At 41.9% G+C, this 26,908-nt stretch overlaps 2 protein-coding genes across 3 annotated transcripts in view; both read right to left on the bottom strand.

Moving 5' to 3' along the window:
* Window positions 1–88: 88 nt before the first annotated feature.
* On the bottom strand, window positions 89–5,996 carry stard7 (StAR related lipid transfer domain containing 7). Its single transcript, XM_079523611.1, has 8 exons — window positions 5,067–5,996; window positions 4,750–4,907; window positions 4,492–4,541; window positions 2,575–2,685; window positions 2,091–2,173; window positions 1,733–1,832; window positions 1,543–1,627; window positions 89–449 (listed from the first exon to the last, which is right to left on the bottom strand). The coding sequence occupies exons 1-8, from the start codon at window positions 5,519–5,521 to the stop codon at window positions 280–282; spliced, it is 1,212 nt and encodes a 403-aa protein (XP_079379737.1). The 5' UTR covers window positions 5,522–5,996; the 3' UTR covers window positions 89–279.
* Window positions 5,997–10,785: 4,789 nt separating this feature from the next.
* The window catches only part of kcnn2 (potassium calcium-activated channel subfamily N member 2), a gene marked incomplete at its 5' end in the record, with an annotated part of 36,970 nt that continues 20,847 nt past the window's right edge, over window positions 10,786–26,908 (bottom strand). For both annotated transcript variants that reach the window (XM_079524640.1, XM_079524641.1), the window contains 6 exons: window positions 10,786–11,171; window positions 14,616–14,685; window positions 23,238–23,365; window positions 23,616–23,726; window positions 24,869–25,010; window positions 25,566–25,984. In XM_079524640.1, coding sequence (XP_079380766.1) covers window positions 10,896–11,171; window positions 14,616–14,685; window positions 23,238–23,365; window positions 23,616–23,726; window positions 24,869–25,010; window positions 25,566–25,984 — 1,146 coding nt within the window. In that variant the 3' untranslated portion in view covers window positions 10,786–10,895. The remainder of the gene's footprint in view (window positions 11,172–14,615; window positions 14,686–23,237; window positions 23,366–23,615; window positions 23,727–24,868; window positions 25,011–25,565; window positions 25,985–26,908) is intronic.

Here is a 26,908-nt window from a genome sequence, read left to right as displayed (position 1 = left end):
CTGGTTGGTGCCAGTCATTACAGTATTAGGTAAAAGGAGGCAGAAGGGATGATATCAGTTGGCAAAGCAAAAACAGTGGCAAGACGGGCAGTGTGAAATAACTTCTTTGTAGTAGTCTCTTTTCTTTTTCCCCACAAAGGGTGCACATATTGTCACAAATAGGTTCCACTGTTCTTATGACCACTTATCCAGGATACAGGTCTTTGTATCTTCCAAGCAGGTTATGACTTGATTTAATGTTCCCCATAACCACAACTAACCCATGAGCTTTTTAGTCTCTCAAGCATAGATCTGGCCAGAATCTCCTGTGTGTGTGTTGTCCCCAGTGAGACGTTCCTGGCGGGTAGCATCGATGGGCTTTATAACACCTGTATAGTCATGGATTCCAACTTCCAAGTTCTTGGCTCTCAAGGCAGCAGCATGTAGTTTGTCCAAAAAGTCAGGCATACCTACCAGATAAAGGTATACATGTTTGAATACTAGTGCTAAAAATATAGTCAAATGGAGAAAAACCTTGATTATGGGTAACTTGAAACGTAGGCCCATTAGAACTGAATTATTGTGCAACTGCTTTTGTCCAGAGGAATGGGAAAAAAGCATTTCTGCCAGACGGAAGCAGAGCAGCATGGTCCATTTCCTGCACCGATGTTACACCTGCTGCTACCTGGCTAGTAGTTAATTAACATTATATAACGTAAAACTAGAACAAAGTTGAGCAGGTTGAAAGTGGTGTGTAACATGCATCAGTCCAAATGAGATGAAAGGGGACTACTGTGAAACTCTTTATGTACTTCTAGGTTTAAAGGAGAATTCCATGCTAGAAGGCTTTCTTACCTTTATTTGTAGTTGTTACGTCCCCACCAAAGAGGTCCAGGTGTTATTTTGTGCAAAAGCTCCTTATTGGCCATTTCCCCTACCATAAGACCTAAATTAATTGCATTGAATTGAACGGAGCTATGGGATGTTGTGCTAATTTGCTTATTTCCATCTCTCAAATTATAATTTTTTTGTATCATCTCTTCATAATGTAAATAATATCCCAAGCGGCACACTTTACTACTTATTTCGATGTTTATAATAAGCGAATTAGCACAACACCCCATAGCCCCATTCAATTCAATGCAATGCAATTCATTGAGGGCTTATGGTAGGGGAAATAGCCAATAAGGAGTTTTTGCACAAAAAATCTCCTGGACCTCTTTGGTGGGGACGTAACAACTACAAAGAAAGGTAAGAAAGATAAGAAAGCCTTCTAGCATGGAATTCTCCTTTAATTGTATGTGTATTCATAAGAGGGAGAGAGGACATAAACCTCAAATACACCATCACCTGAACTACATCTAGTGCAAGTGAAACACGACTTTTTTTTTTGTTTTGACGAGGGGTTGTACATGTTTGTGTGTACTATTTACAATTTGTTAAAGGAAACCATGAACACTAATTCTGTTCATGTTATTCCTTAGAAAAAAATAAGTAGTCCTTTTAACATAAGACGCACAGCATGAATCCTATATGACAACTAGACCAGGGTAAAGAACTTACCACTAGACACCATCCAGCTCACACAGTAACGAGGAAAGACAGTTTGAGGGTCATCGCTGTAGGTAAGCAGATAATCAAAGCCATTCTGTGTAGAAAAGCAAAAACACAACACCACAAGGTCACCAATAGCCGAAGAACACAAACCTAAAGCAAACCAAAATCTTAAAACATTTATCACCCAGACACCCACCTCATCAAAGGACTTGTGAGGACGGATTACCATCTTTGACTGGTATGAATTGACTCTGACAAAGTTCTGAGATTCTGGGACCCGAGGATGCTGCACAGCTCTTTAACAAAAACAGAATATATATACCACATGTCAAAGATACAAATACACAATGCGTGTGAGTAATTATTTATAAATGGATCCAATTCCAACATACTTGTCTCTTTATAATAATAATAATATCTCAAAGTGTATATAGTGCTTTTCAGAGTACCCAAAGACACTTGATGTACATGATGCAACAAAAATAAAAAACTTTATTAGTAAAGAAAACCCCCACTAAAAGCTAAGGACAAAATATATATAATAAAATACCCACCTTGATACCAAGGTCATCAGGTTGTTCTCTAGGTCAACATCATAGCGGCGGACATAGACATAGTCCCTCGAGTACAAGGGATACTGTCAGGGGTAGACATAAAATTGAGACATCACTTGTAAAAAGAGTGTGGACAAATTGCATTTAGCAGATCTAAGGCTCTAATAGATATAAAATAATATAGATTAAATAATATAGATTACATAGGTAATAAGCACCATACTTCTGTTTGTAGACAACCACCTACTTTGCTAGGGTACCTGTCTGACACTTATTTCTACAGACATCATAATAAACACCACTTATATGGACTAAATGCATCTTTAATTCCCCCCATGGATTGAGAAATTCTTCTGTTTGGCATGGAAGCAGTGGCGCTATGAATGGAAATAACCTTTCTATACTTTTATATTCATATGGGTGCTTTGATTAAGTCGGACTCTTATCTCTGAGTGAAATGTAATCGCAAGCAACAGAAACTTACAGGGAAGTGTGTGGCCCAGTGTACAACTTCGGTGCCCGTGTTGACCTCTCGGTCTACCACCTCAAGCTTGATGACCAGAGCATCCCACTTCTTCCTGTACTCTGTATCCAACTGGGGGAGGGGAGGAGGGAAACGTGACAACAGCAGCTTATTATAGTACTCAGTTTGTGCACAGACCTAGAGTGTTACATTCTACACTTCTACAGTTAGTTCAGAGTTTATCAAATCTCAAGTCATTCAAGACAGGTCAAAGTCTTTCAGCACAAGTGGCATCATGTCCATTAGCAAATGTGACTTTAGTTTTGAATGTAGTTAGTTATGTAATATTTGGCCAGTGTATTGACATGTGATTACAAAAAAGGCAGTTAGCTAATCATTTCACAAACTCAGCTTCTGCTGCTTTGCTGTATTAAGGCTTGGAATGTCAATCAAATGTAATTCTTTACATCAAGAATAATTGTTTTTTATTGGCAGTATTATTTTGTCCCACCCTTCCTTGCCATGAATACATGTCATAACTTGTCTGAAAAATCACACCTGTGTGAAGTGAGGGGCGCTCTTATCTTACAACATCGAGGACAAAACAAACATGGTGTTTTCCAAATTTGAAACAAGCTATTAAGCATTGCATAATGTAATCTAATTCCAGTGACAACCAGTACTGTACAGGACTTAGTCTGTATACAGTAGGTGAGCATGTCCTTTATTGATAAGCAAATTGAAGCAAGATTGCTCTAATTTATCCAGATTCTAAGTTAACATTGGGATGTCGACCTATCAATCAAAGTTGTTGTAAATGTAAACACGAAAATCTCATTCAACCTGGGAGCAAAGAATACGTTGCTGACTGATTCATTTCCATATTTATCTTTGTAGAAATTGCGTATTATTGAGTGGTGCAAACCACTCCAACAACCAGCTTTGTCTGTATGTGTTTGTGTACGTGTCCGTGCACAGTTGAGCATGGTTACCATGGTCACTGACATTACGTCAGACCACAGCTGATCAGGCTATATAAGACCTTGCACCACTCAGTTCACACGGGTGTGATTTTTTCTTTACAACCAGTAAGACGCCCTGAGGGCGAGAAGTAACGGGTAAGTAATGGGCGAGCGCTGGCGCTTTCGCATGGGGGGGGGGGGGTCAGATCAACATATGGAATGAATTCTGTACTGGCCATATATGGAGGGTGTCTGGAGCTCTAAGGGTGGCAGCGGGGGCAGTGTCTTGAGTGTACAGGGTCTGATGAGGTCTGGCCATATATGGAGCGTGTCTAGAGTGTACAGGGTTGGATGAGGTCAGAGCAACATATGGAATATCAGAACATGTCAGCTCCATATATGGAGATCTAAGGGTGGCAGCAGGGGCCATATATAGAGCGTGTCACGACTCACGAGGCATGCCGGACAGACAGGACAAACGGACAGGTTTTTCATAGTAAGCGCATACACTATTAGGCTACATTAAAATCAAGGCAACACTCACTCACAAAACATGCCTAACATAATCAAAGACATGCCTCAGGTTTTAACCTTTATTTAACCAAGCAGGTCACAACAAATTACTATTTACACAGGGCGGCCTGGCAAGAGGTAAGGCTCTTAGAACGCCCGAGGTGGGGAGGAGGGTAACACAGTCACACACAAACATCAAGGACAGATTGACATTAGCCAACATTATTAAGTGAGGGTCTGAATTGAGTAGCGTGGTGGGGCAATGTACAGAAACAAAACCCCCATTTTAAGTCTGTCAACAACTTACTCCACAACATTATTTGTGGAGTAAGAGGAGCTTGAATATTGTACGTATTAGATTCCCTCCCAAATAGTTTTTGGGTTGAGGAGTCATCAGTTTTGAGGTTCTTTCCGTAATTCATTGCTTTTCTGACATTCACATGAAGATTTCAAAGCGCTGTACCTGAACATTGAAGAACTGTCTTGGTGTGACATCAGTGTAGGAGCCCAAAACTGTGGCAAAATGGAAAGAGAAGCATAAAACTACTGTTTGACATTCAGTTGACATTCATGTCAATACATAACATGAAGATGAGTCTGACTAGCCAAAACAACAGAACGTGAATAACTCAGATAGCATTAGCTGCATGAATGCACAGTGCACACATGTCAAGACTCAGGTTTCACATGCCACTACTAGACTGCTGGGTTGTTGGCTGACCTCTGTATTCATACAAGTGGCTGTTAAGAATAGGCCGCTTCCACACTTTGAAGTCTTTTTTCTCCATCACAATTTCCCAGCCAGGTTCTGCTGCTACTGCCACCGAGGACTTGCTTAATTTTTTCACAGCCTCCAAAGCTTGAAGCTCAAGTCCACATCTTAAAATCAAATTAAAATGCGGAAACAAATTAATACAATGCATTATTGTTATTATTTCATCACAGAACAATATTTGAGATCTTTTTTTTCACCCTCACACACACACACAACAATCACAACAACACAAAAATCAACTTTTGAACATATACGGTATATACCTCCGAATTTCTTCATCCTGGATCTTTTCACTCTCCCACATAAAGACACCGGCCAGGGCTGCAACTAGTTTGCCCGAGCGGGCGTGCTCTCTGTGCAGCCTGCGCCATATGCTGCCCACCAGGGTCCACCTCGTTCGCTCAGAGTACAAGTTGGAGTAGAGCTCCCCGATCTGATAGGCACGTCGGAGCCTTTGGCCGGTCACGAAGCTGCAGTGGTTGGCGAGTATGGACAGCAAGCCTGGCTTCTTCTTCTTACCGGACGCCCTCGCCGCCGCCTCGCCCACACCTGCTCTCTGGAGCCATGACAACAACAGGCCCATGCTTTTGCCCAGCCATGTGGCCCTTTCGGGCTCCCCGTTGCCGATATTCCTCCCAAAGGCACCGCTGTTGTGGTATCTCACCGCCTTCGCACCGATGTCGCAAATCGGACGCCTCATGGGCATTGACTGGAACATGTTGATCTGTTTACTTTACGCAGTGTCAATAGATAAAGGGGCACGAAACAAGCCAAGTGCTATAACTAAAAAACGATATGCTGCAGAGATACGCCACTGCCACACTGTATATCCACAAGACATATGATGATATGAGAGAACGGTTTACAAACTGTCAACTGTCACAAATGTAACCACAAAAAAACAACTTCCGTAGTTTTAGCTGCCTTTCTTAGTTTGTACAAGCACACGTTCTACAGCATATTGTGGCTACATGTAGCTAGCGTTAGCTGACAACCACCAACGCGTGCGATATACGACGTCCCAATTACCTTTCCAACTATATTATGGCAATTAATTGCATCTTATTATCGACCTGCATTCGGATATGGCATGTATTCGTTGTAGCTTTCCAACAGCTAGCCTCGCGTTTGTCAAACACTGGCAGTGGCGTTTGACCTCCTCAATCCCACTGTCCCATGAACACACGTGACGCCACTCAGCTGATACGCCCGCCTTCATTTTTACAACCAGTTCGTTCATTGGATGAATGTCATTCAACGACCAATTTCATTGGTGCTTTTGGGAGCCTGTCTTGGAATTGATCTACACGCACGCATAGTAGCAAGTTTGCCTGCCCTGTTCACACTTCACACGCCCCCCTGTACTGTACTGTACGTTATGAATCCATCTTTTTATGTCATTGTAAATCTGATCCAAGATCAGTCCCAATGTACCACCTCTAAGTGTACCACCTATTGCTCACTGGCAAGTCGTTTTGTCGCCCTCCAGTGGTTGCAATTGAAATTTAGTCTACTATTAATTCAATATTTGATATTAAAGCAAATCAATAGCCTACATTTTCGACTGTTGGTCTTTGATGAATTTTGATGAATTGAAAATGGTGGGCCCTATTGTAAACAAGTGTAATGCTTTATGGTGTCGTCCACTCACTGTTAACAGTTTTTGTATTGAGTTGTACTTGAAATGTAGCCTACTGTAATTCTGCATCAATCAATCAATCAATCAATCAATCAGTCTCCACTAGAAAGAGATAATTATAGGAATTGAGCTTTACAGTGTGAACTAGCCCCACATCGTTTATATGTGCACCCCATGACATGCTGTTACTGTACTTGATTCCTTCTTTCCTTATTTTCATGTGATGATCATGTGACAATAAAGCTGTTGACGTTAAATGTTGATTTTAAATAATTAATTTAACTTAATGGTTAAGAACAATGATTAAACTGAGTATGAAATAAATAAAGTCAAGTGTCCAAATAAAGTCAATAAAGAATATATCTAATAACTGGCCCTCCTTGTAAATTATAATTAGCTTTATCCATACATAAAAACATGATAATGTGTATCTACATTGAAAGGTAGCCATTTCTCTGTTTTGCCTCCATCTACAGGTTTTCTCTGTGTAATAGAACATTTGTTATAATTTTACAACTTTCCATTCCAGTTGTACCACATGCAAAAATAAAAAGATCATAAGATGGTAGTGTATAAAGTTCAGCAAAACACGGTAAACACCTCTGCTTCATTTAATTTGCACTGACCCACAAGAGACAATTTACAATTTAGCAGACGCTCTTAATCCAGAGCGATTTACAGTAAGAAAGAACAACACATATAACTATACCAGTAAGACGCCTGAGGGCGAGAAGCGGTCGTATGCACTGGCCATATATGGAGCGCATCTTGAGTGTACAGGGTGTGATGAGGTCAGATCAAGTTATGGAATGTCAGGTCAGCTCCATATATGGATATCTAAGGGTGGCAGCGGGGGCAGTGTATTTTGTATTTAGTTTGTACTGGGCCTGGCCCAGGTAGGGCCGGGCCTTAATTTTCGGGCCAGAAGACGGCGCCGCGAGTGTGGAGGTCATACTGCTGGGGCAGATCGGTACACACGCCGATCTGCCCCAGCAGTACGACCTCACCCATGCGACGTCAGACTGCTGGGCAAGTGCGGTCGCTTTGGCATGGGATGAACTTTGACCAATAAATAACAATGACCTGGGCACCATATATGGGGCTGATGTCACGTGATGTCACGATGACCTGGGCACCTGGGGGCTTGCTTGGGGTGACCAGGGGGCTGATGTCACGTGACGTCACGGTGACCTGGGGGCTTGCCTGGGGTGAGCGACATGGATTTGAGTTAGGAATTGTGGGTTAGGTGTCAAAAACGCAAGGTTTCATAGTTAACAACGACCTCCGGACCACAATAATACATAGACAGGAAGAGAAAGATAGATACATATACAACATTGACTATAAACTGTCAATGGTGTGTATTAAACTGACATTGACAGTTTAATACACACCATTGACAGTTTATAGTCAATGTTGTATATGTATCTATCTTTCACACACACACAGACACCAAAATACAGCAACTGACAGGTGAATATATCTTGTTCCAACAAAAAGAGGCACACAGGTTGTTAAATATTGTAATTTTATTGTTTAATATTTTGTTCGCATACAGTATAATCTCTCATTGGTTTCTATGTTGCAGAAATTCCTGGACTGAACATCCATCATTCTTCTTGTTGGTTGGTTAGTGGGGTTTATTGGTTGAATAAGATTAGTACAGCTGGTTAGATAAGTAGCCATCACACAACTGGCCCACTCACCTATTCACTGCACTATTGCCTGATTCATACTTGGTTGCGCATCGGTGTCACACCGAAAATAGCAGATCTACAAGCTCACTGCAACACAATGTGAGCTTATAGAGTGGTTATTTCTGTGTGACACCCTCTGTGTGGCAACTATGTATAACTCGGGCGTAAGAAACTTGCAATGGGTGTGATAACAAATATATATAAGCGTATGTTAAATGTTTAACAACTAACCCATATGTTGACCACATACGGGCTTTTCACTGATCTGTACAATTTATCCCAGTGACAAGAAGACACAGTAGTGTGTGTGTGTGTGTGTGTGTGTGTGTGTGTGTGTGTGTGTGTGTGTGTGTGTGTGTGTGTGTGTGTGTGTGTGTGTGTGTGTGTGTGTGTGTGTGTGTGAGAGAGAGAGGGAGACCCAGGAGAGTATTTGAATAAATACGAGTAGGCCTACGATACTTTTTTGCTGTTTGGGTTTTGAGACTTTTGACTTAAAATGCACAACCTAATAAAGGCCACACACAACCTTTAGGTTTCAAACTCCACACTTCTTTACATTCCAACTCAATCAACAGTGTTATTCGATGCAAGTGCTTGAAAAATAATAATCTGAATGTAAGTACAATGTGATTGTTAGATAGGGTTAGTCAGGTTGACATGACATGAGAACTTAATAGGCTAACATGTTGTGTGTCTTAACTCCTGTCCAACACATGAGCCATGTGCTAGAAATACTGAATCTGTTCATTCACAACTCCCAATTGTTATCTGCGTACTTAGGTGTAGGAGGTGTGCTTGTCCCCATTGGAATATAAAAATAGGCATTTTCTTTTTAAAAGGTAGATATGGTTTCAGTGAGTAATAACTGATCAGCATTCATCTAATGTTGCCCGGCTGGGGTGACAGCGAGCATAAATAGCACATGCAGGCAAGAAGGACAAGAGGTAGGACACAGAGAGAAAAGAGGGGACTCGATGTCTATGATCATTCAGTAGCTTTCAGTGAACAGCGGTATAAGGTGATGCTTTGACTTGATTCATCCACACAACTTGAGAATTGACAATAATGGCTAATTCATACTGTGTCGTACAGCCGTGTGACTTGTCAAAAAGAACTAGTCTGACCGATGCCATATTTGCTGAACCCAATTTTGGTGAGGCCTAGACCAGGGGTTCCCAAACCTTTTCATGTCAAGGACCCCCAAATTGACACTAATTAGCCCGCGGACCCCCTTTGAAAAGATATGCCAAGGACCCCCCTATGAGAAAAGATTTGTACGGCTCTAGCAATGATTCTCAACCCGTTACATTTCAATGACCCCCAGTTTGACATGCATTAGTCTACGGACCCCCATTTAATGGCATTTCTATCTCTGGGACCCCCAATTTATATTGTAAAATCAATGTTAATTTAACAGGTCCATTTGTACACTCTCTGAGTTACAGTCCCATAAGGGTCAATTTGGTTCCTAACTATCATTTAGCTGGGGACCCCCTGGAACTCTCTCAAGGACCCCTGGGGGTCCCCGGACCCCACTTTGGGAACCACTGGCCTAGACAACCAATGATTGATGTTTTGACAGATTGTTGAAGTAAAATACACACATAAATTGTTCTTTATTTTATCACTGTAGCCCTGTTAAAAACCTTTAAAACTTGCCAATCTACAAGCTCACGAGTCAACTCGAGACTTGTGAGCTTAATTTTGAAACTTTTCAAAATAGGGACGCAAAGATGAAAGTGGTTAAAAATCAAGACACATCAGCTATATAATTGCAGAAAGAATACTGAAAAAAGTAAAATAATAATAAGGATATATCGGCCAGAACTTTTCAACTGACATAATGCCTCAAATTCTTCTGTTGAAATCACTTATTTTTGACAAGCTACATGGTCACACAGCAAAGGGTGAATTAGGCTTAATAAACCCATGCCCAAACATCTAAAATGTTCTTCTTTTAATGAGAAACGTATTGTTATATCATACGTCAGTCAGTATTGAAGTGCATTGATTAAAAAGTAAGTGCAAGTACAGATTTTGATGCATTCATTTTGACTAGAGGATTAATTTATTTGCAATGTCGCCCCAAAAATAGTCATTCTACAGGGGTACTCTGCAAAGGAAAACCACTATATTTGATGCTGTTTCTAACCTAAAAGATATATGCTATTTTCCTCCATATTTCAAGCTTTATAAGTTATCTCTGAGTGACAGTGTGTAGGAGCGACCTTCTTCTGCCCCCTGTTGTCAGTTCAGTTTAGTCCATCAAACACAGCACTTCTCCTCAATAAAATAATAGCTGTTATTCTCCCTGACTGACAGGTTGCATGGTTTTCCGGTTTGCTTTGAGGAACACGGTATCTGAATCAAGCCAGCAGAAGCACAAAGTCTGTGAGAAGCACTATTTTAGTGCAATATTTTCACACTTGGTAACCTCGTCACCTAAAACAGGCTACCTCTGCATAGAGATGGATCAGTTCTTTGACATAGCCACCATCAACCGGCCTTTTAGTTTTTACTGAGGGAAGCGCCATCATTCATGGTCATGTCACCAGAGCAAGGATAACAACATAGTTTGAGGTAATAAAAAACAAATAACAGCATGAAGTTATCCTTTTAAAATGCATTGTCCTCCGGTACCTTGGATTCTGTCATCAGAATTTGGATAATACATATTGAAACCATAAGGCTTTACGATAAATGCAACTTAGCCATATGATGGCAAAAGTCTTCAGTGGAGGCCTTCCCCTTGGACTCTAGCTGCTCTCTGAGGAGGTGGGGGGAGCTGTGGAGGACGATCTCCGTCTGGACACTGACTGTGAGCGCTCAGGGCTGTGTTTGTCATACGGCTGGAGTTGCACCTCCAGGAAGTCCCTGTGCTGCTGGCTGATCACCTGGCTGATCAGGCCCGGCAAGGCCTGCAAGTTCCCCAGCAAGGTCTCCAGTTTGGTCTCCAAGAGGGCGATCCTCTTCTCCATGTCCTCTCCTCTGTCATTCAGGTCTGATATCATGTCGTACATGACGTTCTGAGTCTGGGACGGGGGGGAAAAGGAAACGCACTCAGCATTGTCGCCTTCAAACTGTGACGGAGGTCTCTACGGCATTATGTCAATTACTCAAGACAAAAAGACAAATGTAGGAATATGGTACTTGCTGGTACTTCACTACTTCATTAGACTAATCCCAAAGGGATGAAATTGCTCTGAGTCATCAGAACACTCTTGGTTATTAGTGTTTGAAAAATGAAGAGGGCATGAAATTAATTCCATTCCCAAAGATGAAACACTTTATCAACAAATAATGAATGTATTCAGAATGTACACCTACAGAAAACAAGAGGAAAGAAAGTCAAATATATACTGTAAGCACAGCCCTCAAGAACCCTTTCTGCCATTATACATAGTTCGGAGGTAGGAGGATTCCATGCTGGTATACCTGCAATTTGACATCAACTGGTCTGCTCACCTCTACCCTACTCAAAGCAGAGTGGGGATTCTATGTAGTGCAATATTTGATTATGTATTGTATATTTAAGATTTCCAGACCACACATTGTAGACTGCTGACTCAAGAGGAGGAGGAGATGGCAGATTGGAGTATGGGAGGCTGCTGGGTGGGTAGTGACCGAGGTATCATTCACTATGAGTAATCACTGACGTAGCCTTGGGGGCGATGGCATCCATCACTTCCCTTGTCCTCTTCTCATTTGAGGCAGCAGTAATGGGACGGGTTGCTTTTCTGGATCATAGTGATATTAGTGATCCATTGAGGACCAACGGGCTGCTGACAGCCATTCAGGCAACTTATGGTTCATTTATACTCCAATGCTCCATCATACTCCACAATAGGAAGCATGCTTTCTTTGGCACCCAACACCTAATCAGGCTTAGCCATGACCTTACCTACAGTAGATTTAATGATTCACCAAAGATTCATTGTAATTGTAATAGATAAATATTCGGAACCATGTAACCTAACACTACATGGTCAACGTCTGTCCGGTCTCCTACTTTGACATAGAGAATTATATTGCAAAATGAAATGGACACTGACATGCAGCTGCTTAAACTCAAGTCTGGGCCTGGTCTGTAAACAGTTATTGAATGAAGTTGGAATATATTAAATATAAATGCCATAACATAGAGGCAACCCAGGGAACAGGTCACTACTGTTGGTAGTAAAGCATGAAAGAACATAGGCTATAATGAGCACAGGATGAAAATGCTGCTGCAAGCATATCAGGACCATATATTGATCCACTGTGACTACAGCCATACAACAAAGCCACTGCCTGGAACGATCAAACTCTTTCTGGATGACGAAATTAAAGGAAATGGGTAAAGTATCGAGGCAACAGAGACGGACCAAAATGACAAACTGAATCAGAGTTATGTGGGCTATTCGTGGGCTGTGTGTGTGTGTGTTTGTGTGTGTGTTTGTGTGTGTGTGTGACTGTGTGTGTGTGCGTGCGTGCGTGCGTGCGTGCGTGCGTGCGTGCGTGCGTGCGTGCGTGCGTGCGTCGGGCCCTTAGAGTATAGGTCGGGCCTCATTAGCATTAACAAGTGTGAAATAAAATGCTGCTAAGAAAATACAATATTGTTTTGGTAGGCTAAATGAAGAGCCAAACAAACACCTCATGTCAAGTTACACTTCAGAATGTGAGAACTAGTGAGACACAATGCGACCTGAACAATTGCACAGGGCTCTGCAGTGGCTATGCGGCTACCAAAGATATTTTAAGCCCCATTATATGGTTTCATTCATCCACTGGGAGCATTCATTCAGATTATGATTTAATGCTATACTGCCCCCTGACGGTGAAAAGCCATTATGACAATGATTCAAGGGCCAGATGATGATGCTTCGTTCTGGCTGTGAGTCATTTTATCCAATGTCACAGCCCTATACTAGAGCCGCTGTTTTACAACACCGGAGGATTAGGCGATATTAACTAATACGTTTCATGGCTTGTTGGCCTCAAACCAATTTGGCCGTGGTGGAAGTATATATAGCCTGAATGTCAAAGCACTTAGCCAGCGGTGGACAGTAACATACTTTAGGCTACATTTACTCACATTTCAAATATAAATATTGTACTTTTGACTCCACTACATTTATAGGAAAGGGACTCTTGGGACCCAAACTTTAAAAAAATATCTTGAATTAACTACTATTACAAATGTAGTGATCATAGCTGATCTACAAGCTCACAAAGGTCGCAGTGCAAGGCGTTTGTAGATAAGTACAATTTTTGTAAATGGGGCCACGATGGCACAGTCGGTAGTGCTGTCGCCTCACAGCTACAAGGTCCTGGGTTCAATTCCCACTGCAGGGGACGCAGTGGGCACTGGGGACGTGTTCTCTCCTCCATGTCATCAATGCCCATACCCGAGGCGGGGTTGGCGAAAGGGCCTTTCTGTGTGGAGTTTGCATGTTCTCCCAGTGTCCCCTAGGGTAGGTACCCTCACAAAAAACATGCAGTAATCCTGGTCTCAAAACTACCTCCCCCTGGCCAGCCGGAGCACCTGATTGAGGGGAAAGGAACTGGTTGGAATAACGTGTTCCTTCCACGCACTACGTCCGGCCAGGGAAACTCTCCCCTGTCAGGTGAAAAGAAGCAGCTTGGACTCCTCATGCATAGAAGGACGCATGACCCCCCCCCCCCCCCCCCCCAGGTTGGCAGAGGAAGTGTAGCGCCCAGGATTACATTAGATAATTGACACTGGGTGAAAAAATGGGTTGCAAAATCGTTAAAAATAAATAAATGTCTGATTTCTTTCTCTCTTACCTTTTGGGGGAAATGTTCTAAATTTCATGTACTTTCAAATTAAAATGTACTTTGCAATTTGTATTTTTGAATACTTGAGTATTTACTTGACTTGAGAATATACTGTCCAAACTGCACTCAGCCTTTCATTCTCTTGTCTACTTCTGGCTGAATCATCAGATCACGGTGTGTCTCCCTGCCTTCTGCTGTGTCAGGCTGTGAGGCTGGCACACTGCCTGATCACACCCTATGGTTTGTCAACTTCTGTTAAATTGCATCCAGAGACAATCATCAAACACTACATTAAGTGAAACAAAACGGAGGATTACTGAACCTCTCTCTCTCTCTCTGATTCCCGTGAATTCTTTTAGGGATAGCCTACCTGTCATGAATAATGTCATTGACACTGTAAAACTGTAAAAGAAACTCGTGGCAAACCTCATAGATCCACATGTCAGTGCACTGCAAAAAAAACAACTTAAATCACACGGCTTGACCTTTTGTTTATGATCATATAAAAGCCTGTCTGTTTATTTGACACCTGTAGACTTTGATTGCATTACACAAAACAAATTAATCTAACGAATTAGCATGCATTTATAATACCATCACACAGTCACGAACCAATGCAACGCTTCAAGTTAGATGCCCCATCCTTAATGTACAATGCAAATGTCCATAACCAACAGTAAACTGTTAGTCTAGCTTACCTTAGCAAGGTCCACTAGTGAGTTTGCTTGGTCATTCAGCTTGCGTTGCTCCATTTTAACACTTCTCAATCTGAACACAAGACCATTCAGAACCCAATAAATAATGCTATCAGAGTTAATGAATCGATTTGTGCACACAAGGCATACACACGGAGGACACTCCTATGAGGGACATGCATATAGAATGTGTGTCAGAGAATGCAAGGGTTGATAGGGGGGGGGGGGGGGGGGGGGTCAGTCCGTTTGGTTCAGCTGCATGCAAGTGGAAAGAAGGTCACAAAAAGAGAAATCTGCCGTAGCCACTTAAACCCTAGTCTAGACTTAATAAACTGGACCGGAGTTGGCTTGGCTCTGTACTTCCACCGCTTTTTCCTGCCCTCAACACAAAATACAGCCGATTTACAAGCTCACTAATGCATGACTTGTAGATTGTCTGTTTATTTGTTTGTTGCTAATGTTCAAACCAGAATATTGATACTGGGGCTCAAGTGGTTACTGGTTAGAGGATAATCTGAACATCCCTACATGCCTGTAGTGTAGGAATATCTAATGAAGGAACGGGGAAGATCTACACAGTAAAATCCTGAGTGTTAACTGAACTCCGACAGGGTGCAAATGTAACCAAATGGACCCGTATAAGGGCCTGTGTATTCTCATCATAACCTGTATATTTAAATGCACTGTAGAAATCAGGACTGTATACAGTCCTGATTTCTTGACATACCAGTTTATAAAACAATCTCTGTGATGTGCGTGTGCACACGCACGCACGCACGCACGCACGCACGCACGCACGCACGCACGCACTCTAAAGGTTTCTTCTGGGGGTCAAGCTTTCTTTTTTAATTTGATTAATACATCCAATAGGCCACATATAAAGCGCAGAAAGAACACTATCTTTTTAATCCCTGACACTAAAATGACGCTAAGAAGTGCATTCATTTGGATTAAATTACTAAAGTCAAAGTTTGCATTTTAACATTTTAATCAGTTTAGCAGCCTATAGTAATCTTGTATTCTGGATAGAAAACAAACAAACAAAACAAACACATTGCTGGTATGATACAAATATTATATGAGATTGTGATCTCATCAATTATATTGATTTGTGGGATAAATACACTGGTGATATGGAACACATCCAATAACCCAAATATCCTATTTCCAAAGTCTCACCTAATCCATATACCAGGCTTAAATAATTCACGTTCCTTGTTTAATTAGGCTTCTAAAGACAGGGTCTCTGGGGGGGTTTGGAAACTGCAACTGTGCAGTATATTCTGGAGTCTGGACCACGCACTGGAAAATCCAGAGTGCTGATGAACGCACAGAGAGTGTAAAAATTCACCACTGGGTCCATTTATACGCTTTCACTTTGTATTTTGCAGTGGATTTTATGTTTTAAGATGTCAGGGTGGATTCTTTTGCTTCCCTGCCCACACCCATGCATGCACTGGGGACAATAAAAGGCCAAGCCAGCTGTAGCAGGCACTATTACTTCAATGAGTAGCCAGCTCTTTATGCCCGAGTTATACTTACTTTCACGTGGGTGTCACACACCGAAAATAGTCGATCTTCAAGATCACTTATTTTTTGTAACCGTGCAACCAAGTATACATCGAGAGAACAGCGGTTTGTCTTTTGATAAAACCGTCTAGATATTTCTCTAAAACCTGAATTCTCTTAAAGTATATAGACTGTGTGAAACTGATAACAGTAGCATAAATCAAAGAAAGAAAGAAAGAAAGAAAGAATGGCCATAGGGGATCTCAGATTATTAGAGCAGATTCACCAATCTCATGCAGTGCAGGCTCATTTTTGTAAGTGTCTTGAAGACAGTCAGAAGTGGAGCAAAAATGACAAAATGTTAGGCCAACAGAGGGCGCCACAGCAACCAAGGATAATACAGGCGAATATCCTCACAACTGAAAGGGGGGCAAAATGCTTCACACAGAGCAGATGCTAACACAACTAGAGAATACTCTTGCAAAATAGTATTTTATTATTCAAGTAGTCTGTTGAAATGAAAGGGAACATGAGGCCGTCTAAAATGGTGATTTTCATTGTGTTGAATGCCTTTTCTTTGCGGTTGATGTAAGATTTGTTAGAATTGTGCATTTCACGGTTGGATGACCATTAGCTGTCAGAGATGGTGGCGTTGAGAAGTGGAAGTTAGGCTCAGACTGGGGAAGCATAGGCCTACTTGCCATGTGATTCACTATTCCTGGCCAGTTATCCCTTTCGATGGATGCTCTAAACCTTCGCTTTGCTATTCATCAGATGAAAAGAAAACAAAAAAAAAAACAGCTATGCTAAGCTTTTCAATACCCCTTTGAATCTGAATAGTGCTGCATCCTATATTTTTCCTGGGTTGTTTTCTTTGACATGACCCCCGTTTACCTCATTGTGGGAAGACTAATGCTATTTTTTTCCCCGTTAGACTAATGGACAGGATGCACATTCCAAGGCTGGTTCCTGTCCAAGACACGCTGTCCCCGAGTAGCTACTGAATAGTGCTGAGAGAGACTAACACTGTCATATTTGCTGCCTCTTGGGGAAAATCAGGACAACCTTCTCTTGGGACTCACGTTTGACACATCCTCTCAGATCGTGAGCTAACAGGAACATGCTGCCGGAGTGTTATTGCTCCCTTCATATTGCTCTTTGGACCTTGTAAAGGGATCAGGACAGCAGACCCAAGGAATAGTAGGCCTAGTAGTGTGTCAAGGCTGTTTGCTTCATTATTGGCAAAACAGCCATATTTCCCTACAGCATATTGAAAGACATATTGTTGCATAAATGCAACATAATATATGCAACATAATATATAGAAGTGTCTATTTGTAGTACGTCTCTAAATGTTTTGATTAATTGAACAAGGTGGACCCTCTTGTAAAGTGTAATGCTTTATTGGGTCGTCCACTCACAGTTAACAGTCTTTGTATTGAGTTTGTGCTTGAAATGTACTGTAATTCTGCAAACTGTTAATAAATATTTCAATCAATCAATCAATCAAAATGCATAGTAATGCCATTGCCTACATACAGTACTGCTATTGTGCCTATTGATGCAATAACAGGTTCTCAACATTTTGTCCTGTGGGGAGGGGGGGGGGGTCCAGGGTATTCCCAGCTAAAAGATTGATAGTTGTGGTTCTGTAAGTGTACAAATGGAACTAAAATGTTCCTAATTTTGTCCTATTTTGGACCGTTTGGTTCCATTGTACAATCTCAGAATTAAAATAACACTGAGGATTTTACAGTGTAGATTCGGCTCCCAGAGAGTTAAAAAAATAAAGAAAAACAAATACTATATAACTAAAATAAAATTGTATCGAATCGTACCAATGCATATCAAACTGCAGGGGGACTTACAATAAAAAAGAATTGAGAATCAAATATACTGTAAACTGTACAGTTGGAGGCCATCGATATTGTCCTTTTCTTTTTGCTGAGGTTTGCGTGATCTGCGCAAAAGGACAGTTAACCCATTTTGGGCGGGAACCCCTTTTGGTGTTTTAAACATTGTTATAATTTAGCTATTGAAAAATAGCAGATCTACAAGCTCATAGCGCGCCACCGAGTGGCGCGCTACGAGCTTGTAGATCTGCTATTTTTGAAAAATCGTGAAAATATTTATTTCAGAAAACTGGAGGATTTAGAAGGATTTTTTTAAATTTTGAGGTCAGGCCTAAATGGGTCAAATGATAAGGGACAATATCAGTGGCACCCAACTGTACGTTCCTGTGGTTTTGGACTGAACAAGTGCTGTTGCTCTGTCTACTACAAGTCATCCAAGAGAGAAATGGCGTGGGCGTTGCTGCAAATGTAGTCACAGGCGTCAACAATGGTTCCACAATCCGAAAGATGACCCGAGCCCAGAACTGTGTGACTCCATGACTGGCAAGTGGGGGCGTAACATGACCTCTGAGACTGAGAGATATATACGTAGAATATGCTTGCTATAGCAGGTCTTTGTCCGCTAACAAGCTCTAACCGTCATCATTCGGTACGTGAAAGCACAGTTGTTTGGCGTTTTAATCAGTGGTTTTTCTGATTAAAGATCAGGTTTTTCATCACATTCATGCAACAATGAATGAAAAACACCCTCCATCACAGATAATTGAAATTCACGTTAGTAGCATCTATAGTAGTTCTTTTTTTTTCTTTTTTTTTTCCTCTTTTTTTACAGTGTGCAGTATTGCATCTTAGTAACAGGGTGTAAGTTGTTTATAATGTGTTGTAAAATGTGTTCTTCGTAAGTGTTAAAGAAAGCAAGCTTTGAGTGTTTTTGTCAAATTGGCATGACATGCCAACTATTTAAAAATACCAGTTGATAAAATGAAAGATCCTTGACAAATTGATGATTGTGTCGCGTGAAATGCAGCCTTTGCAAGCCCAAAGCATATTTGTGAGCTATGAATTTCACTTATCGATTGAGGGAGTGTAATTTTTAGTCACATTTTATCTCATTGATTTCAAAGACAAGCTTCTTGTTAGCATGCACACACAACAGCTCTGCAGCTACACGTGAGGCGAAGACTTACTTTCGAGCTCTATTGCATAGTGTTGACACAAACAGGAAAAAAAGGAAACATAAAGTAGACAAATGAATTATTACAACATCAGATAGACATATTCAGATGGCAAAATCTGTTAAGGTCCGGCTGTTGCAACCCCCATCGCTCTGCTGTCTTCTCACTTCTGAACAGCAACGACAATATGATTTTCAGTTGTGCATACATAAAAACATGCAGTATAGGCTATACGGTATTAGAGACATGTGGAAACGCACGCACACCCAATATAGTGGTGAGCTGCTGGCTATCAGAAATAACGGCGAGGTCTTTAAGGGAGACGCAGCGCACTCATAATTCCAGCGCTGAGTACTTTATTATACTAACGTGGAACACAAGCTGCCAGAATGCATGGCATAAATGATCAGCTCGGAAGGTCCTTTCATCTTGAATGTGGCCCTTTGCTCTTATTTAACTGTTGGACTGGATCTACAGGTAGATGCCTTCATCTATAGTACATTCATTCCATCAATACGTTCCATCAGTTCCTATTCTACTCCTTAGAATTCAGGCAGAGTCAGACCTATACCTAATCATCTAAATCTAGCGGATCCACAAGCTCACAACATGTTGCAACTTGACACATTGTGAGCATGTAAGATCTGTTATTTTCGCCAAATGTCTCCCTTTTGACTTATACCTGTCCATTCAAATTTCAAACTCTAGACGGGCCTGCCCCAAAGTTATTAGTGCAGCCGCGCCCGGCAGCCGGCGAAAACTAGAATTCTCAACAGGCCCACCTGTCCATTCCAACTCTGGACGGCCTGCCCCAAAGTTATTAGTGCAGCCGTGCCCGGCAGCCGGCGAAAACTAGTGTTCTCAACAGGCCCGAAAATGAAGGCCCGGTCCTACCTGGGCCCTCATCAAACCCTGTAGTGTACACTCAAGAGAATGACCCCGCTACCATCCTTATGTATGGAGCTGACCTGTTCTGACATTCCATATGTTGATCTGACCTCATCAAACCCTGTACACTCAAGACATGCTCCTTATATTGCCAGTACAGAATTCATTCCATGTTGATCTGACCCCCCATGCCAAAGCGCCAGCGCTCGGCCAGCAATCTGCCGTCAACGTTTACGTTTTATGAGCATGTAGAAAGCTTGAAAATCTACAGAGCAGACAGCTGTCCTTCATACTGCGGGTACCCCAAAGAGAGCTGCAGAGAATCAACCACACTAAAAGCATGATTTGATGAAGGTTTTGATCCACATCCATGCGCCTGGCTGTAGTGGACTTCCGTTCACATTGATCAAGCTTTGATCAAGAAGAAAGATATAATGATAATTGACTTGACATTTACAGTAGCCTCGATCACAACAAGTTGCCAATGAACTCTAAACTGTCCCTTCGTGAACCCTTCACTTGGCTTGTTGTTTTTCTCTAGATGGAGTCATCTAAACAGAGACTACTAGTATGTACACACAGAGACTGTACAGAGACTGTATCTAAACACAGACACTGTACCACAGACTTAGCCCTGAAACATGACTGTCATGATTATCATGACAGTCATGGCGCAACTGCAGCCTGTTTTACGCAATCGCTACATTTACAGTCCAAACGTGTATATAAACATTTCGATTTCAAATATAAAGTCCTCGCCACATGTGCCACGGGTGTTAGAAATTTGCTGGTACAGCGATTAGCATTTCTGCATCGCGCGTTGTTTAATAAAAAGCATTTTCTTCCGAGTGCCCCGGCTACTTTTCTCAAACGGGTTTTGTTTGGGAAATTCACAGTTGCACACCGGGAGCGCACTCGCCTATTAGTTTGTATTGGCAGTGCGGTCAGCGTGCCTATATCGAACACACCGAGTGCCACACTCCTCCCGGCCGATAGGGGCACGTAGTTGAAAGCCAATGGCAAAAGAACGTGAAGTACGAGCATCATGTGATTGTGAACCATGGCTACCACGGACTGTACCCTAAACTTTAGGCGATGATGCACTTAGAAGCCTTTGGGCCAACACAGTTGTTCACACATATGAATTAGCCTTAAAAGTTAAGACTTGCCTCTACAAGATTATTAAGTAGGCCGGCCTACTTAATTAATAATCAAATATGCACACACTCCCTCCTCGTTCAGTCTGTATCTGAATCTCAATCAAAACATATACATCTGCCCTGTATCAAAAGATATCGGAAAGGCAAAATGCTGAGTATTTCCCCTTGCGTACACAGCAGGGACTTTTTTTTTTAAACCACTGAAGCTGGTTCTTTTGTAGACTTGGCTTTAGCTTCAAGGGATTTCCATTATTAGGTTGTCCTAGAGAACAGGGGGTGGACATAAGATGTTGTCATCATCAGCACCACAAATAGCCTGAATACAACACTAAGGACATAATAACTTGACAAAGCAACCATAACAAATGGCAATATCTCGGATGGGGGTTGCAGCAGCAGGCAATATTCTCTTCCATATTATAATTGAAACTCTTAATGCCTTTTGAAAACAAACAATGTACATTCAAAAGATACATGAGCAAATCAAAGTTGCACACAGGAAACCACACAGACCCAGTTACATACATAAAATCACAAACTAAAAAAGAAAACAAGAAACCAAACAAACAGGGAGAATTGTGCTCAAGACTAATCTCCCCTATGTGTGTAATAACCAGCCATGATCCTGGTGTAAGTCTATGATTTGCAGATTTTTCTTTAGCATTGAGTATCTTGGTTACAACAACTTACTGAAATAAGGTTGAAGATAGCTCATACTTGAAAAAGAAAACTGACCAAAATGAAGATGTGTCAATACTGAATGAGTTTTGGAGATGGGTAAGTCTCAAGCCTGATTCATACTTGGTGTTGCACAGCGGAAATAGCCGACCTACAAGTTCAACTTCACATCACATCGCATCTGAAACATGTTGAGCTTGCAGGTCGGCTATTTTCAGCGCACGATGCCATTGTGCATGGCGCATAAATTAGACATCGGGAGGTCCCAGGAGACCCACTAAGAGCCTCGCTGACAGGTAAATGTCTGAGCAACCAGTAGAAGATGTGTCAGCCTGATATCTGACCCACAGCTAAAGTGCACAAGGACAGACACTCACCAACCTGACAGCAGGAGATAGATAGATAGATAGATAGATAGATAGATAGATAGATAGATAGATAGATAGATAGATAGATAGATAGATAGATAGATAGATAGATAGATAGATAGATAGATAGATAGATAGATAGATAGATAGATAGATAGATAGATAGATAGATAGATTTCCCAAGAAAATGTTTGTAAATGTTTACACCGTTTACCCTTGAAGAATATATCTTCATGTCAGCTAATTGTCTTTATATTAGATTCATTAATATAAAGTAAATCAGGTGTCAGTCAGGTGAAAGAAGCATATGAATACAAAAATCATTCAATGTCAACAGTATCTGTTTTGCTACAGGTGTCAAACAATTCAGATTTCAGGTTTGTACTCCACCATGGTTTGCCAAAGGAACGTTCTGCTGGACAAAAGGTTGGAATAGGCTATATGCACACACACCATTTTGGAAAGAACTTGGGCCGCTTCCCTACTTCCTTCACAGGTGTTACAGAGTCACAGTGCGTTTTAACAGCGGTGAGCATCGGGCGACACTATCAGCCGTTCGCCTGCTATCGGCGGTAGTTGCCGGGGTGCCCTAGACAAATAATGCACTTCCGGAAAATTTGTCTGGCTGTCGCCCGCTGTTAAAATGCACTGTCAGGGTGCTCCAGTGCTGCTATTGTGCATGTTGGCTCACTGGAGACACTTCTGCTACACCAGTGGGTCTCAAAGTATCCTCCAAATGGTGTGTATAACTCTGAGTTACGGGTCCATTTAGTTCCATTTGTACACTCTCAGATATATGGGATTCCTTGAAATTAAAAAGTTTGAGAACCACTGTACACTAAATGGAACAGAGCGCCTTAATTAGTATCATCGGTAACACCTGTGAAGGAAGTAGGGAAGCTGCTCGGAAGAAGGAAGAGTTATTCTGTGTGCATAGAGCCATTGTATACCAACATGACTGGCATCAAAGATGAGAGGGACGGGTGGTACCTACTGGTGAATGGCCTGGAGGAATTTCCTCTGGTGTTTTCTGACTCTGGCATGGTCCATTTTCCTCACTAGTTTGGTGTTCTTGTAGATGAGCCAAGTCTCCCTGAGAACATTCGCAGCTGTATTTTTCACCTAAACCACCAGGGAGGAAAAAGAAAAACAACAATCAATCAATCTGGCATCCTTATTTCGAGCATGCCAAAATGAAATGAAATTAAATGAAATTAAATGAAATTAAATGAAATTAAATGAAATTAAATGAAATTAAATAAAATCTTTTTTAACTTAAGCTTTAACGTTTTACCTCAAGTAACTCTTAGCTCAATTATAAAACAATGCCTGTGATGTTATGAAGTTGACGAGCTGGATGGATTTTACTTACCCTTTTTGTTAGCTGGGTGTCCATCATAAAATTATGGACATGTTTTTCAGCTTTGGTTAATTCCAGTTTCTTTGCCACCACAGCCACCACCAAGGCCGTGCAGCCAGCACCCTGTAAAATGATAGACCTATAAGCATGGCATTCGTACTGTATACGTTTCATTTGTTTGTCAAACGCTGTTTTGGTAGAATAATGCTGTAAAGTTACGATAAGCAGAAACAAAGAGCACTATGAAATCTGCATATGGAACCATCAATCACAAACTTTCTTTCTCCCAATTTAGTCATCTTGCCAATTGATTCCTTTTTTTCTTTTTGGCTTTTTCTGCCTTTATTGATAGGTTGAAAGTAGACTGACAGGATCGGGAGTCGAAACCGCGGCACGCCGTCAGGCTGGTTCAGCAGCCTAGGTGCCCGGACGGTTGAGCTAACCGTCCGGGCTTTGCGAATTCATTCCGATAGTGTACCTTACTGGCTCACCTACCAACGAGGAGGATGTATGACCTCCGTCCTACTCCTCCCAACCCAGCTCGTAGGATTAGACCACATGCAGTGACAAAGATCACCCTCCCTGTCTAGCGTCCCTCCCTCAACAGGATCCACATTTACAAGTATAAGGAAAACGGTAGCACTTTCTGGTCCCTGTGCGAGGGGAAATTGATTTTTATTGCTTCACCCAGCTGATGGCTGCTCAGATAGCACTGATGAGGGCATGGGAGGGGGGAGCAGTTTAGGCTTAAGTGTCTTGCTCTGGGACACTTTGACACATACACTGAGGGACATGGTGACCTTCTGATTCCCAGATGGCCTCATATATACCCACTCATAAATGGCCGCCATAAGTATACTCTTAGCCTAAGATTTAGAGTCTCTCGTAGATGTAGCCTATTTATCGATTCTGACATTTTCAATTAACGAGAGTCTAAGCCTTCATTACAGGAAGAATGTTGGATGTCCGCACACCGATGTTAAGCTCCCAGTAGTTTTATTGGTACATAGTTCAGCAATCAACGTTTCGACCCCTCCAGGTCTTCATCAGGAATGATTCCTGATGAAGACCCGGAGGGGTCGAAACGTTGATTCCTGAACTGTCCCCCCCGGACCTAGACTCTCGTAGATTGAAAATGTCAGAATCGATAAATACATAGAGTCTAAATCTTAGGCTAAGTATACTCTCTCAGGGGACACAATACATTACTGAATTGAATTCTATAAATTGTATCATCATCACTAGAACTACATTTGTCTTCTCACCATAATGCCAGTCAGGAGGCAGACTCCTTTTCCACAGTATGTGTTGGGGACCATGTCCCCGTATCCAATGGTTAGAAAAGTGATTGAGATCAACCACATGGCTCCTAGAAAGTTGCTGGTTATGTCCTGGCTGTCATGATATCTGTAATAAAAAATGCATTAGCTTGCAAAACCTATATAGGCACATGGGAACAAATCAACCACCCATCCTCCAACTCCCCTATCCATTCATGATTAATTCAGAAGTTAAAAGACTTCCGTCAGCACATGATCTTATAAACGACATCTGAGGAAATAAAATGGTAGTGATACCTTTCTGTTTGTGAAGGGTTGGTTATCTAACTTCATCACTATGCAACATGAGCTAATTAAGATCTCTTTGTTGATCCATGCATGTGTTCGTCGAGCGTGACTATATGTTCCCCCGATCAGCCCTATGCTCACCCAACCAAACATAGCCGATCTACAAGCTCCCAATGCATGTCTGCGAGCCAGATCTGAACTTGTAGATCCGCTATTTTCTGTACTTGACAACCAAGTATAAAAGGGCCCTTAACCCCAACGACCACAACCCTAAAGCTGGGGAAACGTAGGGCCGAGGGACCATATAGAGCTGTGTCCGTATCTGTGTCTGGGGTCCTATTCATATTTTCAAAAAGCATAGTGTGAGAAGGGGCCGGGGCTCTATAATAAGCACCTCTCGCACGCCCTGACAGTCCACGCCGCGATGATCCACAGCGAGATGGTGAAGACCAGGAGCACGGTGCCGGGGCAGATGGTCATGAGGGTCTTCATCACGAAGCGCGTGTTGAAGTTGATCTTGTTGAGCGCACCGATGCTGCGCGACGAGGCGTCCGTGAAGAGCTTGCTGTGCAGCAGCATGACGCGCGCGATGAGGTACAGCCGCAGGAACATGGGGATGGACAGGATGATGTCCACGTCGGCGTCCGTCTTGGACGGAGTGTAGGTGAAGGCCAGGCGCGCCGTCCACGTGAACGTGTAGTTCCCCGGGATGGGGTGGATGGCGCACACCAGGATCTCCAGGCAGATGAAGAAGATGCGCTCGTAGGTCATGGCTATCCTCCAGTCGTCGGCCGCGTTGTCCACCATGAATAACTGCGGAAAAAAAGTGAAATTAAGTTGGTGTTTATAGCCCCATTTAGACCTGAAGACGATTCGGGAAAAAAAGAAAAAAAAGGGCTTCTAAATCATTGCCTTCTAAAACCTATGTTTCTATGTCAGTGGTTCTCAAGATTTCTCATGTCAAGGACCCCAAAAACTATATGTAATTGGCCGACCCCCATCTGAAAATATGTTGTTCCAGGGACGCCCCTCAGAAGCAAAGATTTGAGGTAAAAACGTTCGCTCTGGAAGAATAAATATTCAAAGATTTGCGCCACATTTTCACGATTTTTCAAAAAATAGCAGACCTATACAAGCTATACGAGCTTGTAGATCTGCTATTTTTCAATAGCTAAAATATAATAAATCCTTGAAACACAAAAAAGTGTTCCCGTCCAGAATGGGTTAGGTTGCAAACTGGAATCCATGGCATCCCTATTCTGGGGGCAAACATCCATGCAAATAGAAACTCACAATGTGACGTGTTGCAACGCATTGTGAGCTTAATTGTAGCAAAAAACAGTAAGGGGACTATTACGGTATAGACTAGAGAGCCCTGGGGACTCCAGTCAACTTTTAAGCGGATAATTATTGGTGAAAATATTAATAACAGAATTGAGAGAAATAGTTTGTGCTCTTGTTAAATAGCCCAAATAATTGGGGTGCATAATCAGGTCATATAGAAATGCTCGCACGTGACAGTTCAAGAAAGTGTTGGTCTTTTCCTGTCCCTATTTAAAAAATATATTAGTATAAATATTTAAACCTTAATTACAATAAGTCACAAGGAGTCTAAAGTGTCAATTAACATGTTTTGTTAGTTAGCAAGTGTTATATTAGCAGCGAACCTTTCAGCCAAACTGCAAGGGTAAGGGAGCATATGTCGCAAACATTTTCAGCTTCAAAGCGTTATACTGA

This window comes from Electrona antarctica, assembly GCF_951216825.1.
Source record: "Electrona antarctica genome assembly, chromosome: 16".
In the NCBI taxonomy this organism is placed as follows: domain Eukaryota; kingdom Metazoa; phylum Chordata; class Actinopteri; order Myctophiformes; family Myctophidae; genus Electrona; species Electrona antarctica.
This window is presented reverse-complemented; position numbering and strand designations above follow the sequence as displayed.

What these genes read in the sequence shown, in the direction of transcription:
- stard7 (XM_079523611.1), bottom strand. Translation starts at nt 5,521, where the DNA reads ATGTTCCAGTCAATGCCCATGAGGCGTCCGATTTGCGACATCGGTGCG. An exon ending in GACAGTTCTTCAATGTTCAG is followed by an intron (nt 2,686 to 4,491) that starts GTACAGCGCTTT and finishes CCCCTCCCCCAG; the next exon opens with TTGGATACAGAGTACAGGAA. An exon ending in ACTGGGCCACACACTTCCCT is followed by an intron (nt 2,174 to 2,574) that starts GTAAGTTTCTGT and finishes TACCCCTGACAG; the next exon opens with TATCCCTTGTACTCGAGGGA.